Source organism: Pan paniscus, chromosome 18 (genome assembly GCF_029289425.2).
Source record: "Pan paniscus chromosome 18, NHGRI_mPanPan1-v2.0_pri, whole genome shotgun sequence".
NCBI classification, from domain to species: domain Eukaryota; kingdom Metazoa; phylum Chordata; class Mammalia; order Primates; family Hominidae; genus Pan; species Pan paniscus.
In genome coordinates, this window is record NC_073267.2 from 79804165 (window position 1) to 79823098 (window position 18934).

At 48.5% G+C, this 18934-nt stretch overlaps 1 protein-coding gene across 13 annotated transcripts in view; it reads left to right on the forward strand.

Moving 5' to 3' along the window:
* The window catches only part of LOC103783443 (pyruvate dehydrogenase phosphatase regulatory subunit, mitochondrial-like), a 62849-nt gene that overhangs the window by 26901 nt on the left and 17014 nt on the right, over positions 1-18934 (forward strand). For 4 of the 13 annotated variants that reach the window (XM_063597717.1, XM_063597713.1, XM_063597712.1 and 1 more), the window contains 6 exons: positions 2430-2585; positions 2748-2881; positions 3704-3852; positions 4609-4721; positions 6325-6419; positions 8649-8738. In XM_063597717.1, coding sequence (XP_063453787.1) covers positions 2430-2585; positions 2748-2881; positions 3704-3852; positions 4609-4721; positions 6325-6419; positions 8649-8738 — 737 coding nt within the window. Of the gene's footprint in view, positions 1-2429; positions 2586-2747; positions 2882-3703; positions 3853-4608; positions 4722-6324; positions 6420-7725; positions 8360-8648; positions 8739-9831; positions 17637-18934 lie in introns of those variants that run through there. The other 9 variants (XM_063597720.1, XM_063597716.1, XM_063597719.1 and 6 more) reach the window with 5 other exon arrangements.

The window sequence follows — 18934 nt, forward strand, 5'->3', positions numbered from 1 at the left end:
ATACTTATGCTCAGGACTAAGTTTCTGTGTTGGCTGTGACCACCATTCTTGGTTACAAGTAAACTGTTAGTTTGGTAGTTGAACAACATTGTTGGTGAGGACTCTGGATGGCCTTTAATGCCTGAGTGCTCGCTTTTGGCCTGGGAAGAGGATGTACATCCATGGAGATGAAGGACCTAACAGCAATATGTTTAACCGCTAAGGTTCTTTAATTTTAGCAAATATTTTGGTTAAAATGTTGAACTTGGCTGGGTGTGGTGGCTCATGCCTGTAATCCCAGCACTTTGGGACGCTGAGGGAGGTAGGTCACTTGAGGTCAGGAGTTTGAGACCAGCCTAGGCAACGTAGTGAAACCCTGTCTCTACTAAAACCAAAACCAAAAAATTAGCCATGCCTAGTGGCACACACCTGAAGTCCCAGCTACTTGGGAGGCTGAGGTAGGCGAATCACCTGAGCTGGGGAAGTTGAGGTTGCAGTGAGCCATGATGGTGCCACTGTGTACTCCAGCCTGGGCAGTGGGACTGAGACCCTGTCTCAAAAAAATAAAATAAAAAATCAAAGTTTTTTGTTTTAAAGTTGAACGATTATAAGCCTAAATTTCCCCACCCATAGTTACTTTGGAACCTGTACAAATCATAATTGAGCTTGAGCTTCTCCTTGGTGATATGACACTTTTGGTAGCCAATTCTCATGAAATAGAATTGGCAGGCACGTAGAAAATGGGGAAGGTGCCAGGCGCAGTGGCTCACGCCTGTATTCCCAGCACGTTGGGAGGCTGAGGCAGGCGGATCACTTGAGGTCAGGAGGTCTGGCCTGACCAACATGGCGAAACCCTGTCTCTACTAAAAATACAAAAATTTAGCCACATGTGGTGGTATGTGCCTGTGATCCCAGCTACTTGGCAGGCTGAGGCAGGACAATCACTTGAACCCGGGAGACGGAGGTTGCAGTGAGCCAAGATCGCACCACTGCGCTCTAGCCTGGGTGATAGAGAGGGATTCCATCTCAACAAAAAATAAAAAAAAAAATAGAAAAGAAAATGGGGAAGGGGAAGATAGAACCTAAAGTACCAGGAGATGGAGAGATTGTCACCATGCAGAGAACCCCACCTGGCTTCCTTTTCCTGTCTCCCAGCCTCCCCAAGCCTTGATGTGCCTTTTGTTTGGGATGGTGTGAGATCAGGGACCACAGATCACACTCTTCTGGCTTTTTTAACTTATTGCTGTTGAAGATTAGACATTAAGGGAAATGAAATTTTTTTTTTTCCGAGACAGTCTTGCTCTATTGCCCAGGCTGGAGTGCCGTGGCGTGATTTCGGCTCACTGCAACCTCTGCCTCCTGGGTTCAAGCAATTCTCCTGCCTCAGCCTCCCGAGTAGCTGGGATTACAGGTGCCTGCCACCATGCCTGGCTAATTTATGTATTTTTAGTAGAGACGGGGTTTCACCACATTGGTCAGGCTGATCTCGAACTCCTGACCTCGTGATCCGCCCACCTCGACCTCTCAAAGTGCTGGGTTTACAGACGTGAGCCACCACATCCGGCCTAAGAGAAATGAATTCTGACCCTAGGTTTGTTGTGTGAATAATGTCATTGGTACAATGCAATGTAACTTCTCAGATTTCAGAGCCACCTAATCAAGCTACAATATGTACCCTTTCACTTCAGAAGTGACTTAATTATCAGGGAGGAAATGTCTGTAACAGGTCTGAGATCCTAACACAGGCACAATGAAGAATCGAATGCCATTTTTTCACGTTTTGTTACCACCTGTGTCCCACTTAGTAACCTTGTTCTCTGCTATGAAGCTTAGTAAGGTTTAGGACCCTGACCTTTCTGCCATCATTTCTACCTACTAATGTGGAATGCTGAATGTGAATACAGGCCGAGTCATGCCGTGACACGTAGCTCCAGGGAGGGACGATAGCAGCTTGGCAGGATTGTCTTTCCTTCTGGAGCATGCCTGATACACTGGGTAATTTTGAAAATTAGACTACATTAGCCTGGAAATTGGGCCGGGCAGAGTGGCTCACGCCTGTAATCCCAGCACTTCGGGAGGCCGGGGCGGGCAGATCACCTGAGGTCAGGAGTTTGAGACCAGCCTGACCAACATGGAGAAACCCTGTCTCTACTAAAAATACAAAAATTAGTGTGGCACGGTGGCACGTGCCTGTAATCCCAGCTACTCGGGAGGCTGAGGCAGGAGAATCGCTTAAACCCAGGAGGCGGAGGTTGCAATAAGCCAAGATTGTGCCACTGCACTCCAGCCTGGACAACAAGAGCAAAACTCCGTCTTAAAAAAAAAAAACAAACTACGTTAGCCTGGAAAGCTCTTTTGAATAGAAACAACTCCAGAGTCTAGTGGATATTGGCTACTCAGGTCTAGAATCTGTGTCTTGGGCTTTGATAGACTACTCGTGTCTTTTCTAGCTTTGATGTATGATCTGAAGGTTCCCCGCTGGGACTTCCAGACCGGTAGGCAGTTACGCACCTCTCCTCTCTACGACCGGCTGGATGCACAGGGAGCCAGGTGGATGGAGAAACATGGATTTGAGAGGCCAAAGTACTTTGTTCCCCCTGACAAGGGTAAGAAGTCACATTCTCATTTTTGCTCCTTTTTTTTTTTTTGTCCTGGGAATTAATAAAACGTATTTTCAAATGCATAGGCTAGAATGTGTTCACAGAAGAAAAAGAACCACGTGGACTACACTAAACTCTACAGGGCCTTGTGATTTTTCCATTCCGTAGACCTCCTGGCATTGGAGCAGAGCAAGACTTTCTATAAGCCAGATTGGTTTGACATCGTGGAGTCTGAAGTCAAGTGCTGTAAGGAAGCTGTGTGTGTCATTGACATGTCCTCTTTCACAAAGTTTGAGATAACAGTAAGTATTTGGGAACCAAAGTAATAGATTAGGAAACTTTGCATATTTATTGAATGCCTTTTGTTTTTCATCTTCAAAACTGATTCCTGACTGGGTGCAGTGGGTCATGCCTGTATTCCCAGCACTTTGGGAGGCCAAGGGGGCGTGGATCACCTGAGGTCAGGAGTTCCAGAGCAGCCTGGCCAAGATGGTGAAACCCCGTTTCTACTAAAAATACAAAAATTAAGGCCAGGAGTGGTGGCTCATGCCTGTAATCCCAGCAGTTTGGGAGGCCGAGACGGGTAGATCACCTGAGATCAGGAGTTCAAGACCAGCCTGGCCAACATGGCGAAACCATCTCTACCAAAAATACAAAAAATTAACCAGGCATGGTGGTGGGCACTTGTAATCCCAGCTACTCGGGAGGCAGGAGAATCGCATGAACTCATGAGGTGGAGGTTGCAGTGAGCTGAGATTGCGCCACTGCACTCAGCCTGGGCAACAGTGAGACTCCATCTCAAAAAAAAAAAAAAACAAAACAAAAACAAAACACTGATTTCTTAAGAATTCTGGTATATTTTAGTGTTTCATCTGTATTGTGACATTTTTCTGAAATTTTAGCTCCTTGTTTCAGGTTTTTAATTTGCTAGAGAGGCCTGTTTATCATAAGAATCAATAGCTAGCGTTCCCTGGAGCTTCTTGCAGTGGAGTAGGTCTGCAAATGTTGTCACATGGGAATTGGCTGATTGAATTTTCTCAATGAGGTTCATTGCTGGTGGGGCCATGTGGCCCAGCCAGGTGCTCTCACGCTCACTCTCTCTGTTTCATTCCCTAACCCTGCAGTCCACTGGGGATCAGGCATTAGAAGTTCTACAGTACCTCTTCTCCAATGACCTGGATGTGCCTGTGGGCCACATTGTGCATACTGGCATGCTCAACGAGGGTGGAGGATATGAAAATGACTGCAGCATAGCACGACTGAACAAGCGCAGGTGAGATGAGCTGCCGTCCCGCTCTGCTCCCTCCAACATGTTGATTCCTCAGGGGTACTGTAGCAGAGGCTCTCAGGCGCTTCTCCAGGAACCATAAATCCCAGGGACTAAGAATCATTACATGAAATCAAAGCCAGTTTATTAGCAGTCCTAAACAAAAGAAATCACCAGGAGGAAAAGAAAAAAAAGCCCACCAGATTATGTACCCTACTGGGAGAAGATGCCTTGTCTTTTTTCTTTTTTTTGAGACAGGGTCTCACTTTGTTACCCAGGCTGGAGTGCAGTGTTGCAATCATGGATCCCTGCAGCCTCGACCTCCTGGGCTCAAGTGATCCTCCCACCTCAGCTTTCCAGGTAGCTGGGACCACAGGTACACGCCACCACACCCAGCCAGTTTTTGTATATTTTGTAGAGATAGGGTTTTGCCACATTGCCCAGGCTGATCTTGAACACCTGAGCTCAAGCAATCTGCCCACCTTGGCCTCCAAAGTGCTGGGATTACAGGCGTGAGCCACTGTGCCCAGCCGATGTCTTAACGTTAGTAAATCTGTATAATTTCTTGGCATTAACAGGAAGCCAGAATTCTGTTTTGTTATTAGGTGGTGTATCCTAGAATGGTGCTACTGGCCTTCTGTGAAAGCTAAGAAATCGTTTCCTAGTATTTGCCTCATTGCTTTGAAACCAAATAAGATTTGATTGCTTCCTGATCCTTTTGCTGCTACCTGGTTTTGATTATTTTGGGGTCTCACTTTTCAGTTTCTTCATGATCTCTCCAACCGACCAGCAGGTCCACTGCTGGGCCTGGCTTAAGAAACACATGCCGAAAGACAGCAACCTGCTCCTGGAGGACGTCACCTGGAAGTACACAGGTACGGGGGTTCGGGCTCTGCCAGGTCGAAAAGGCCAGCAGATGCAGATGTGTCCACGTTTGCCTTCTTTACATTTGACTCTCAAAAATGAACGTTAGAGTTAGCATAAAAGAGGCTCTCTGGTCATAGAAAATTGATCTCTAGGGGATGCGGTGGCTGACACCTGAAATCCCAGCACTTTGGAGGCCGAGGTGGGAGGATCACTAGGTCAGGAGTTCGAGACCAACCTGGACTATATGGTGAAACCCCGTCTCTACTAGAAATACAAAAATTAGCTGGGCGTGGTGGCACACGCCTGTAATCCCAACTACTTGGGAGGCTAAGGCAGGAGAATCACTTGAACCCGGGAGGCAGAGGTTGCAGTGAGCCCAGATCGCACCACTGCACTCCAGCCTAGGCGAGTGAGACTCCATCTCAAAAAAAAAAAGAAAAGAAAATTGAGGGCTGGACACAGTGGCTTACACCTGTAATCCCAGCACTTTGGGAGGCTGAGGCGGGCGGATCATGAGGTCAGGAGTTCGAGACCAGCCTGGCCAACATGGTGAAACCCCATCTCTACTAAAAATACAAAAATTAGCTGGACATGGTGGTGCATGCCTGTAGTCCCAGCTACTCATGAGGCTGAAGCAGGAGAATCGCTTGAATCTGGGAGGCAGAGGTTGCAGTGAGCCAAGATCATGCCATTGCACCTCCACCTCCTGGGTTCAAGTGATTCTTCTGCCTCAGCCTACCAAGTAGCTGGGATTACAGGCGCCCGCCACCACGCCGGGCTAATTTCTGTATTTTTAGTAGAGATGGGGTTTCACCATGTTGGCCAGGCTGGTCTTGAACTCTTGACCTCGTGATCCACCTGCTTCGGCCTCCCAAAGTGCTGGGATTACAGGCATGAGCCACCACGCCCAGCCCCAGTGAGTACCTAATTTTTAAGGATGACTTGGTTGCCTGATTTTCTGAACCTCAGCAGTCTTGGCTTAACCCCTCCCACCTTCCCACCTAACTGATCTTGCCCCTTGGCCCCACCAGCGTTTGCTCTCCCAGGCTCTCATTCTCAATTCCTTGTAGTAGCAAATATGATATACGTCCTGCTCCTGGATTGGGATACTACAGAATGTTACTGAACAAAAGTCATGTTCTAGCTTGTCTTAGGATGGATGACATGTAATTAGCACAAGCTGATGTCACAAACACTGGTGTCCAGAATAATGCTTTCCTTATCTAGTAAGCATTAGGATATGTTTGAAGTGGATTTAGCTTCTCTGAATTTAAAGTCTGTATAGTTTTTGGTTGGGCAGATCTCCATCGGGTACTGATTTGGGGTTGGGGCTTCTTCCATCACATAGCCTTGCTGGGAAAAGGAGGAGTACAGGAATTGTGTGGGGTGGTTATGGCCAGCCCTGCTGCGTTCAGCAGGCCCTGTTGGCAGAGGTGTATTCGCCAGAATCGGGGTGCTTAGCATCCATCCTTGGAGTGTCTAAGCAAAGGGACATATTCCTGGTCTCTGCACCCAGGCCTGGCTATAGCTGAGCAAGTCTACAGTAGACCTTTCCCATTGGCTCAGCTGTTCAGAAGGAGAGCTGGACATCTCTTGTTCTTTTCCATTTAGCCCTCAATCTGATTGGCCCTCGAGCTGCGGATGTGCTGTCTGAGTTGTCCTATGCCCCTATGACTCCAGACCACTTCCCAAGCCTCTTTTGCAAGGTGAGTGCTGATAAAGTTCTGTTTCTTAAATGGGCAGAGAATGTGTCTTTCATAGCGGTGGCAGGTACATATCCTTACTATGGTGTTAACACCCACAAAGAGTGTCTTGGCTGGGTGAGGTGGCACATGCCTGTAATCCTAGCACTTTGGGAGGCCGAGGCAGGTGGATCACCCAAAGTCAGGAGTTTGAGACCAGCCTGGCCAACATGGTGAGACCCTGTCTCTGTTAAAAATACAAAAATTAGCTGGGTATGGTCTCACGCACCTATAATCCCAGCTACTTGGGAGGCTGAGGCACAGGAATCGCTTGAACTCTGGAGGCAGAGGTTGCAGTGAGCCGAGAACACGCCACTGCACTCCACCTGGGTGACACAGTGAGACTCTGTCTCAAATAAAAGAGTGTGCTGGCCAGGTGCAGTGGCTCACACCTGTAATCCCAGCACTTTGGGATTACATCTTATATTTATAAATAAATATAAAAATACGAAAATTAGCCGGGTGTGGTGGCGCATGCCTGTGGTCCCAGCTACTCGGGAGGCTGAGGCAGGAGAATGACTTGAACCTGGGAGGCAGATGTTGCAGTGAGCCGAGATTGCACCATTGCACTCCAGGCTGGTGACAGAGCAAGACTCTGTCTCAAAAAAAAAAAAAAAAAAAAAAGTGCTGCCCTTCATTAGGAAAGAAGGGACTGAGTATATTTATTTATTTATTTATTTATTTTGAGACAGAGTTTCACTCTTGTTGCACAGACTGGCGTGCAATGGTGCGATCTCGGCTCACTGCAACCTCCACTTCCCGGGTTCAGGCGATTCTCCTGTTTCAGCCTCCCGAGTAGCTGGGATTACAAGCGCCCGCCACCATGCCCAGCTAACTTTTTGTATTTTTAGTAGAGACAGGGTTTCACCATGTTGGCCAGGCTGGTCTTGAACTCCTGACCTCAGGTGAACCACCCACCTCAGCCTCCCAAAGTGCTGGGATTACAGGTGTGAGCCACTGCGCCCGGCCTTATTTGTTTATTTTTTACACTCCAAGCTTTCTTTATTTAATAAGCATTACGATATCTTTGAAGTGGATTTAGCTTCTCTAAATGTAAAGTCTGTATGCTTTTTGGTTTCTGTAGCACTGGATTAAAATTTGAAGTTACAGGATTATGACACAAAAATGCCTTTCGAAGTTAGGTCCCTTCTCTCCGTGCAGTGTGGCCTCTTTTCTGTACACAGAGTAACTTCTGTGTCTGTGGCATCTTCAGGGAAGAAATGGCGTAGGTGAATCTCTGAACTTCCTACATAATTTTCTTTCCTATAAGTGGCAACCACAGCTGAGTGAAACAAACTGTAACCGAATGAAAGCAATGACAACGGAATCCTCCCCAGGAAGCTGCTGATTAGAGAGGGCCAAATGGACAGACATCTTGGCCACCTGTAACGAGCAACTTCCAGGCGGTTACTGATGGAGACTCTTTGAAGTTCACCCAAAGTGGGATCCATGTACAAATTGTTTCACAGTTTTCCTCCTTCTCCGAGGCAAAGTGAAAGCAACAGAAAACTCTCCACTGTTAGCTATCAGTGGACCCCTCCCAGCGTTTGCTCTGCTGCTTGGAGGAGTGACCCATACACTCAACACCTGGCGAGTGCTGCATCCTGTCAGCCTCCTGTGGAAGCGGTTCACTTCGGTGCTGTCCAGGACTTTCCACTTTCCTTTATAGGAACAGTGATTGCGTCAGTGGCCGCCGTTAGGGAACTGAGCTGCTATGTAACATGTTCTGAGAATCAGAAGCCCATCTTTGACCCCAGGATAGCAGATTAATTATGTCTGTGGGCATCGGGCATCATCTTTTGTATGGCAGGTGGCCAGGGTTTGTCTGCCGATTCCCCCAGAGAAGACACTCGCCTTGTCATCATTGTGCCTGCTACCCTCGACTAACACAAGGACCTGGCAAAGAGGAATATTTTGTGCTTGTCAAGTACTTTCCTCCACTCTCTACCATCAGCTTGGCTAAAACTCCTGAGATGGTAACAGTAGCAAGCAGAGATGTCACATAGGCAGTTCTCCATTCTCGGTGCCTCAGGACCTGGAAGTTAACCACTTTCGGGATGAAATTCTTGCCTTGACATCTGTCTCCCTCAACAGTAAACAGAGGGTGCAGCGCTAATGAAAGGTTTCCCCAGGCGTCCCTCCCTTGACAAGCAACGTGAGTGCCCAGGCTGACTGCTGCCTTTGTCCCTGCAGGAGATGAGCGTGGGCTATGCAAATGGGATCTGGGTGATGAGCATGACGCACACAGGAGAGCCAGGATTCATGCTCTACATCCCCATAGAGGTGAGAGGGCCCCCTCCGCTCCCCTCCCCCACTGTGGGGTGCCAGTGCTCCCAGCAGTGCATTCACCAGCACTGGCAGGTTTGGAGAGCTGTATCTGATTGGGCCTTGGGAACTGAGGTAGGCTGTATTGAAGAGATTTGACCATTTTTAACTAAGTTATATGAGTTTTTTTGAATAGGTGATACATTTAAAAAGTATTTGGCACCATCTCATCTGTTCTCACCAACTGTCACCAATAATATTAGTATTACTTTTATATGTCATTTCAGATTTGTATGCATATTGCAAGCAAATTCATAATGAATTTTTTTTTTTTTGAGACAGGGTCTCACTCTTTAGTCCAGGGTGGAGTGCAATGGCATGACCGTGGCTCACTGCAGCCTCGACCTCTTGGGCTCAAGCCACCCTCCCACCTCCGCCTCCCGAGTAGCTGGGACTGTAGGCATGTGCCACCATGCCTGGCTAATTTTTGTATTTTTGTGTAGAGACAGGTTTTGCCATGTTGCTCAGGCTGGTGTCAAACTCCTGACCTCAGGTGATACACCCACCTTGTCCTCCCAAAGTGCTGGGATTATAGGTGTGAGCCATCATACCCAGCCAAGCCCCCTTTTTAAAAACAGAAATGGAATCATACTGCTATTCTTCATCCTGTTTTTTTTTTCACTTCACAATTTTTTTTTTAATTGAGACAGAGTCTCACTCTGTCACCTAGGGTGGAGTGTAGTGGCATAATCTCAGTTCACTGCAACCTTCGCCTCCCAGGTTCAAGTGATTGTCCTTCTTCAGCCTCCCAAGTAGCTGGGATTACAGGTGCACGCCACCACGCCTGGCTAATTTTTGTATTTTTAGTACAGATGGGGCTTCACCATGTTGCCCAGGCTTGTCTCCAACTCCTGACCTCAAGTGGTCCACACACCTCAGCCTCCCAAAGTGCTGGGATTACAGGCGTGTGCCACTGTGCCTGGCCCCAGGTAATTTTTGAGTAGTTTTTTTTTTTTTTTTTTAAGTATTTGTACTTTTGAGAATCTCATAGGTTAACATGTTTACAACAATCTCTTCATCTTGTCTTCTAAATCAGCCCCTTCTATTCCAGTTCCAGGAATAGTCAACCACGCCAGAAACCTGGGACTCACCTGGTCTCCCCACTCGCCTCTCCCTCCACCTCCTGCTCATTACCCAGCCTCACAGGGCTGTCTCCTCAGTGCCTCTCCTCTGTTCGGACCTCACTGTCCCCACCACTGCTGCTGTGGCAGAGAGGGTTGTCAGCCCTGACTTCGAGAACAATCTCTTACTGATTTTCCTGCTTCTCATGTCATCCCCCCTCCCTCTGCAGGGTTGTCTTTTTAAAACAGGGGAGGTCACTTTACTCACTGCCTTGAAACCCTCAAGGGACTCCCCTTTGTCGTGAGACAAAGCTCTCAGTCCATAGCCTGGCCAGCCAGGGTCTCCAGGGTGTGGCAGGCCACGCTGCCCCAGGGCTCCGGCCTGCACTGCGTGTGATGTGGGTCCTGCAGCCGAGTGCGTGCTCCCCATCCACAGCTGGATCTCACCTCGAATCCTGCTTTCCAGTCACACTGAGGTTTCCCACTCCCATATTTGCTCACTAAAATGCATCCTGGCAGCCTTCCCCTGTGCTTGTGGAAAGTCGCGAATTGAGGATCACATGAACCCCCACTCCCCCAAGTTGTCCTGACAGAGACCTCCTGTCTTTCATTTGATTGATTGATTGAGACGGAGTTTCGTTCTTCTTGCTTAGGCTGCTGGAGTGCAGTGGCAAGATCTCGGCTCACCACAACCTCCGCCTCCCAGGTTCAAGCAATTCTGCCTCAGCCTCCTGAGTAGCTGGGATAACAGGCATGCGCCACCATGCCTGGCTAATTTTGTATTTTTAGTAGAGACGAGGTTTCACTATGGTGGTCATTGGTCAGGCTGGTCTCGAACTCCTGACCTCAGGTGATCCACCCACCTCAGCCTCCCAAAGTGCTGGGATTACAGGCGTGAGCCACGGCGCCTGGCCCCTCCTGTGTTTCAAAAGCTCAGCCCAAGACCACCATCATCCCACAGTGGAGCCTTTCCTTCCCCAAGAGAATGGCCCCTTTGGGGTCCTCACACACCCGTTTCTGATGTGTCTTTATTTGGTTATCTGCCCTGCTCGTTCTGTAAGTCCCTCTGAGAAAGACTCGAATTCTCCCAAACTCCAACACCTCACGTGGTGTTTGGTGTTTAACAGATGATTAAATGAATGGGCAAAAAGTGGAGGGCAAAATCTTTAAAATTGTCTTTTAAGATTTAAGGATTTTAGGCCAGGTGCGGTGGCTCACACCTGTAATCCCAGCACTTTGGAATGCCGAGGCGGGTGGATCATCTGAGGTTGGGAATTCGAGACCAGCCTGAGCAACATGGAGAAACCTTGTCTCTACTAAAAATACAAAATTAGGCGTGATAGCGCATGCCTATAATCCCAGCTTCGCGGGAGGCTGAGGCAGGACAATCGCTTGAACTCGGGAGGTGGAGGTTGCAGTGAGCCGAGATCATGCCATTGCACTCCAGCCTGGGCAACAAGAGTGAAACTCTGTCTCAAAAAGAAAAAAAGATTTAAGGATTTTAAATGTTTGATTTTTTTTCTTTTTGAGATAGAGTCTTGCTTTGTCACCAGGCTGGAGTGTAGTGGCGTGATCTCGGCTCACTGCAACCTCTGACTCCCTGGTTCAAGGGATTCTCCCGCCTCAGCCTCCCGAATAGCTGGGATTACAGGCACACGCCACCACGCCCAGCTAATTTTTTGTATTTTTAGTAGATACGGGGTTTCACCATGTTGGCCAGGATGGTCTCGATCTCCTGACCTTATGATCTGCCCACCTCAGCCTCCCAAAGTGCTGGGATTACAGGCGTGAGCCACCGCGCCCAGCCTGAAAAATTTTAAGTGATTGTTTGCCGACTTTACAACAGGACGATGTTGTTGTTCACAGGCCAGTAGGTGGCGCTGTGGCACGTGATCTGAGCCTCCTGGATTCACACAACTGTTCATGTGGAGAACCCAGTGCTGGGACCCATTAGCACCCCAGTCAGGCTATGCGTCTCCCTCCCAAGGGTGCTCACCTGGTGTGGCCTCCATGGCACAGGGGGAGTGAGATGAGGCTCCTTTAGTACACCCTCCCTTGAGAAGAACGACGTGTGCTTACCCTCCAGTGGCTTGTTCTCATGAAAGGCTCCACAGTTAGGGACCTTCAGATGCTTAGATCTGGGGTGTCACCTGACTCAAGCCCCTCAGAATCCCAGATTGTTGTGGTGGGTCAAGGGCATGGGGCTTTGGGTTTACTGGCCTGGGTCTGAATGCCAGCATTGCCTCTTCTTGGTGTATATGACCTTGGGTGGTTACCTTTCCTAGGCCTCTGTTTACTTGTTTTAAAATGGACAGTGATGCCTACTTTATAGGGTTGTTATGAAACTCAAGTAATGAATATAAAATACTTGACCCAGACTGGCATGGTGGTTCATGCCTGTAATCCCAACACTGGGAGGCCAAGGTGGGAGGATCGCTTGAGCCCAGGAGTTCAAGACCAGCCTGGGCAACTTAGGGAGACCCCGTCTCTACCAAAAATCAAAAAATTAGCCAGGTAGAGTGGTATGTGCCTATAGTCCCAGTTTCCCGGGAGGCTGAGGTGAAAGGATCGCTTCAGCCTAGAAGTTCAAGACTGCAATGAGCCATGATCGTGCCACTGCACTCCAGCCTGGGTAACAGATCAAGGCCCTGTCTCAAAAAATAATTAATTAAATACTTGACCCATTGCACGATCTTTCCATGCACGACAGCTGCTCTTCTATTATTCTTCCAGGATGAACTGCACAGCCTGCCCCCTTGGGTTTCCAGGTTGTGGGAGATGAGCAAAACTGAATGACCTCAGTAGGCCAAGAGCAAAGGATGTGGGTCCAGACCTGGTGGCCAGTTGCTTGTGACAGGAGCTGGGCTGGAGTCCCCAAGTGCCACTAGTGCTGACATCTTTTAACTGTGTTCATCCTCAAGGTTCATCCATGGGTCAGAATTTCCTTTTTAAGGCTGAAGAATATTCTGTTGTATCTTTTTTTCTTCTCCATTCATCCCTCGGTGGACACTTGTGTTACTTCCATGTTTTAGCCATTGTGGATAGTGCTGCTGTGAACACAGATGGACAAATACCCCCGAGACCTTGCTTTCAGTTCTTTTGGGGATATACTCAGAAGTGAAATTTCTAGTCTGGGTGCATTGGCTCACGCCTCTAATCCCACCACTTTAGGAGGCCAAGGCGAGTGGATACCTGGGGCCAGGAGTTCGAGACCAGCCTGGCCAACATGGTGAAATCCCATCACTACTAAACATACAAAAATTAGCCGGGTGTGATGGCAGGTGCTTGTAATCCCAGCTACTCAGGAGGCTGAGGCAGGAGAATCGCTTTGAACCCAGAAGGCAGAGGAGCTAAGATCGTACCACTCCACTCCAGCCTGAGCAACAAGAGTGAAACTCTGTCTCAAAAAAAAAAAAGAAATGTCTGGATCATATGGTAATTCTATTTTTTTTTTGTTTTTTTAAGACGGAGTCTCACTCTTGTCACCAGGCTGGAGTGCAGTGGTGCGATATTGGCTCACTGCAACCTCTGCCTCCTGGGTTCAAGCAATTCTCCTGCCTCAGCCTCCCGAGTAGCTGGGACTACAGGTGCGCACCACCACACCCAGCTAATTTTTGTATTTTTAGTACAGATGGGGTTTCACCGTGTTGGCCCAGATGGTCTCGATCTCTTGACCTTGTGATCCGCCCACCTCAGCCTCCCAAAGTGCTGGGATTACAGGCATGAGCCACCAGGCCCGGCCGATAATTCTATTTTTTATGTTTATTTTTTAGAAACAGAGTTTCACACTGTCACTCAGGCTGGAGTGCAGTGGTATGATCATAACTCACTGCAGCCTTGAACTCCTGGGCTCAAGTGATCCTCCTTCCTCAGCCTCCTGAGTAGCTGGGACTACAGATGTGATGCTACCATGCCTGACTTTTTATTTTTTGTAGAGATGGGTTCTTGCTATGTTGCCTAGACTGGTCTCGAACTCCTGGTTTCAAGCGATCCTCCTGCCTCAGCCTCTCAAAGTGTTGGGATTACAGGTGTGAGCCACCACAGCCAGCGTCATTCTATTTGTAATTTTTTGAGGAACTTCCATAGTGTTTTCTACATTAGCGGTACCATTTTACATTCTCACCAACAATGCACAAGGATTTCAGTTTCTCCACATCCTCACCAACATTTGCTCTTTTCTTGTTTTTATTTTTAATAGGAGCTCTCCTAATGGGTGTGAGGTGATATCTCATTATGGTTTTGGCTCGCATTTCTCTAGCGACGTTGGGCATCTTTTCATGTACTCACTGGTCAAATGTTTATCTTGTTTGGAGAATTGTCTATTCAAGTCCTTTGTGATCATGGTTTTCTTTTTGATGCTTGCTATAATTTTGGTCTCTTTGGTTGGACTCCGGTGCTATTTTCCTCAGTATATTTGATGGTCTACCACAGGGGTCCCCAACCCCTGAGCCACAGACCAGTGTGGGTCCGTGGCCTGTTAGGAACTGGCCTGCACAGCAGGTGAGCAGCAGTTGAGTGAGCGAAACTCCATCTATGTTTACAGCTGCTCCCCGTTGCTCACATTACCACCTGAGCTCTGCCTCCTGTCAGATTAGCAGCCTTGTTAGATTCTCATATGGGAGCATGAACCCAATTGTGAATTGCGCGTGCGTGGGATCTAGGTTGCACACCCCTTATAAGAATCTAATGCCTGATGATCTGAGGTGGAACAGTTTCGTCCTGAAACCATACCCCCATCCCAGTCTGCGGAAAAATTGTCTTCCATGAAACCAACCGGTCCCTGGTGCCAAAAAGGTTGGGGACCACTGGCTTACAAGATACTCTATTCCCATCTTTAGTTCTCTTGCCCCAAACATAGAATTAACTACTCTACTAGCTGTGTTTGTTCTTTTGGTGTTAAAAAAATGATTTGAATTCAAAACATGGGGTTCTGTCAAAATAGCACAGTGAATTCGTGAATTGATCATGTCTCTGCTCCAAATAAAGAAACAAACTACAAGAAGAGAAAAAAACAAAAGAACTGGTTCAAAAACAAGATAAAGAATTCCACACGCCAGAAACACAGCAAAAGCGCAAAACGTGGGACGAGAATGAAGCTGTGGGCTTGTTGCATGTGGGGCCTGGCAATCGGGCTGAGAGTTCAGCTGCTGTGGGCTGAGAGTTCAGCTGCTGTGGGCTGAAGGGGTCTGAATAAACTCCAGCATAGAGGGGACAGGGCCAGCTCACTGCTTCCTCCCGTTTCATGCAAACCAGCAAACAGAGACAAAGGCAAACTGCCGCTGCTGTGCACCTGGGCTATGGCTTCGAGAACAAACGACTAAGGAGATGGAAACTCACCAAGCCAAACCCACTTCATGGGTTCTGAACAGGGTCTGTGTGATCTTCCTAGGTTACCCAGGCCAGAGTCCCAAACTGCCATTCGAAGATCAGACCGTAGAAGTGTGGATGCCCAGATGGACAGGAGCGGGTAGCTGCAGAAGCATTAGGCAGGAAAGAGCACAGGAGCACAGGAGAGCCGGTGAAAGAGCAGCTCCTTAGGCAACATCTTTGCCTCCTCCTGTTTCCATGGAAGACATCACAGGGGTGGGTCTCTCACCTGCTGGCCTTTGCTGTAAAGGGATCGGGTGGCAAGTGAGCCTCTTCACTGAGGCCCCAGATGTTACTGTTCGGGGCCGTCTATTCCAGTGTGGCTGGTTTCTCTAGAGATGACTCCTCCGGTCTCCTGCCTGGGGAGGAGGATGTGCCTGAGCCAGGGTACGCCTGCATGTAGATTTCCTGGGAACAGACAGCAGGAAGGAACCGAGCTTTCAGAGCCCAGGCCCCCAGCCTTACCTTTTCTCCTGCTTTCCTCCCCTGCTCCTTCTCCCAGCCTGCAGCTTTGACTCAGGTCCTCAGTCTTGGAGCTTGACTCCATCTCTCGTCTCCTGCAGCTGGGAGCGGGCAGGTAGCCAGGCTGTGTGGGGCTTGGAGAGGACCTGGGTGTTCCACCCTTTTGTAGAGAAACTTGTAGCTGCCCCAGTTTTCAGCTCTCTGCCTCACTCCTGCTTCCTGCTGCCCCCAAGTACTCAGTCTCTTGCAAGCTCTGCAGAGCTCATTTCTTTTTCTTTCTTTCTTTTTTTTTTTTTTTTTGAGACAGGGTATCACTCTGTCATCCAGGCTGGAGTGCAATGGCGCAATCATGGCTCACTGCAGCCTTGACATCCTGGGCTCAGGTGATCCTCCCAACTCAACCTACCAAGTGGCTGGGACTGCTCAGCTGATTTTTAAATTTTTTGTGGAGACGGGTTTTGCCATGTTGCCCAGGCTGGTCTCAAACTCCTGAGCTCAAGCGATGCTCCTGAGTTGGCCTCCCAAAGTTCTGGTATTATAGGTGCGAGACACCACACCCCGCCTTTTTTTTCTTTTGAGACAGGGTCTCCCTCATTTGCCCAGGCTGAGTGCAGTGCTGGTGCCATCACAGCTCACTGCAGCCTTAACATCCTGGGCTCAAGCGACCTTCCTGCCTCAGCCTCCTGAGTAGCTGGAACCACAGGCACACCCCACCGTGCCTGGCTATTTTTTGTATTTTTTGTAGAGACCAGGTCTCACTATGTTGCCCAGGCTGCTCTCAAACTCCTGGTCTCAAGTGATCTTCCTGCCTCAGCCTCCCAAAGTACTGGGATTATAGGCGTGAGCCTCTGTGCCTGGCCTATTTGGTTGTTTTTTAAAAAATAATTTTGGGCTGGGTGCAGTGGCTCATGCCTGTAATCCCACCACTTTGGGAGTCTGAGGCAGGCGGATCACGAGGTCAGGAGTTCGAGACTAGCCTGGCCAACATGGTGAAACCCCGTCTCTACTAAAAATACAAAAAATAGCCAGGCGTGGTGGCAGGTGCCTATAATCCCAGCTACTCAGGAGGCTGAGGCAGGAGAATTGCTTGAACCCAGGAGGCGGAGATTGCAGTAAGCCAAGATTGTGCCACTGCACTCCAGCCTGGGTGACAGAGCAAGACTCTGTCTCAAAAATAAATAAATAAATAAATAAATAAATAATTTTGGGGCTCTAGTAAGAAGAGATGGCTGATCTGCTCTCTGTTAACTTCCTCTCCTTTGATAGATGTGCCTGTGGGCAGAAGAGGGACAGCTTGCAGATGGCAGCCTGTGCATAGAGGCCCTGAAGGGGCTTGTCTGTTTTTATTATACTGACTTTCAACTAACCTGACTGCTGCTGCCTCTGCCTTTCTCAGTCCTGAGCCTTTCCGGGTTCTGCAGGGCTCACCAGAGCCCTCCTTGGCTAAGCTCTTTCTGCCTGAATTCTTGGCCAGGGCTTCCTCTGCCTGGCCACTCCACCTGCCTGACACCTCCTAGAAATGTGTTGAACTCTCTGGTCCACCTCTCAGATGCTACCCTTCAGATTGGGCCAACTGGATAGAGCAAAATGGAAAAATTTTAATATTCCTTCACTGCCATTCTGATGGAGTCTTGGGAGGAAGAAAATAGAAACACATTTCAGAATGGAGTTCTTGCTCATTATCTAAGATGTTTTTGTTTTTGTTTTTTTGAGACAGGGTCTCACTCTGTTACCCAGGCTGGAGTGCAGTAGTGCAATCTCAGTTCACTGCAACCTCCGCCTCCCAGGTTCAAGCGATCCTCCTGCCTTAGCCAAGTGGCAGTAACTACAGGCGCAGGCCACCACGCCCAGCTAATTTTTGTATGTTTAGTAGAGACGAGGTTTCACCATTGTGGCCAGGCTGGTCTTGAACTCCTGACCTCAGGTGATCAGCCTGCCTTGGCCTCCCAAAGTGCTGGGATTACAGGTATGAGCCACCGCATCCAGCTCATTAGCCAAGATGAACCTCATTGCGCCGACTTCCCTAAGAGCACTGACTGGCTTCCTTATGCTGGGAGAGGGTGGAAGATGAGGGGCATGGGATGGGGGTAGGTGGATGGAGTGGGGTAGGGGAAGGGGAATAGGTGGGATGGGTTAGCTTTGCTTTCTTATCTCCAAAGCCAATGGTGGCAATAGGTAGTTCTGTTTATAAACAAGAGGGTGGCCAGGCATGGTGGCTCATGCCTGTAATCCCAACACTTTGGGAGGTGGAGGCAGGTGGATCACCTGAGGTCAGGAGTTTGAGACCAGCCTGGCCAACATGGTGAAACCCCGTCTCTACTAAAAATACAAAAAATAGCCAGGCACGGTGGCGGGCACCTGTAATCCCAGCTACCTCGGAGGCAGAGGTTGCAGTGAGCCAAGATCGCACCACCACACTCCAGCCTGGGTGGCAGAGGGAGACCCTGTCAAAAAAAAAAAAAAGAGAGATATTTTACTTCTGCGTTTTCCACTAACAGTATGCTCATTCTCAGACATTAATTAGGCACCAAATTAAGAAAGAAAACCCCACTGTATCCTGTTCTTGATTACTCTAGTGAGTTCTTGTTCCTATCTGTGTTAGTGATTGCTGGAAAGGGTGTTCTGATCCAGACTCCAAGAGAGGGTTCTCGGATCTCACGCGAGAAAGAATTCAGGGCGGGTCCACAGAGTAAAGTGCAAGCAAGTTTATGAGAAAAGTAAAGAAACAAAAGAATGGCTATTCCACAGACAGAGCAGCACTGAGCGCTGCTGCTTGGCTATTTTTAGGGTTATTTCTTGATTAAATGCTAAATATGGGGTGGATTATTCATGAGTTTTCCAGGAAAGGGGTGGGGATTGCCCTTCTTTTCTATCATGTAAAGTCACTTCTGGACATTGTTACGGCCTTTGTAAGCTGTCACATGCTGGTAGAAGTGTCTTTTAGTATGCGAATGTAATACAATTGGCGTATAACGAGCAGTGGCGAATGTAATACAGTTGGCGTATAATGAGGTCACTTTGGTCGCCATCTTGGTTTTGGTGGGCTTTGGCTGGCTTCTTCACTGCAATCTGTTTTATCAGCACGGTCTTTATGACCTGTATTTTGTGATACCAGTCTTGCCAACCTCTGTCCTGTGACTGAGAATGCCTAACCTCCTGGGAATGCAGCTCAGCAGATCTCATCCTCATTTTATCCAGCCCCTGTTCAAGATGAAGTCACTCTGGTTCGCATGCCTCTGACAGTAGGTGGACTTTTTTTTTTTT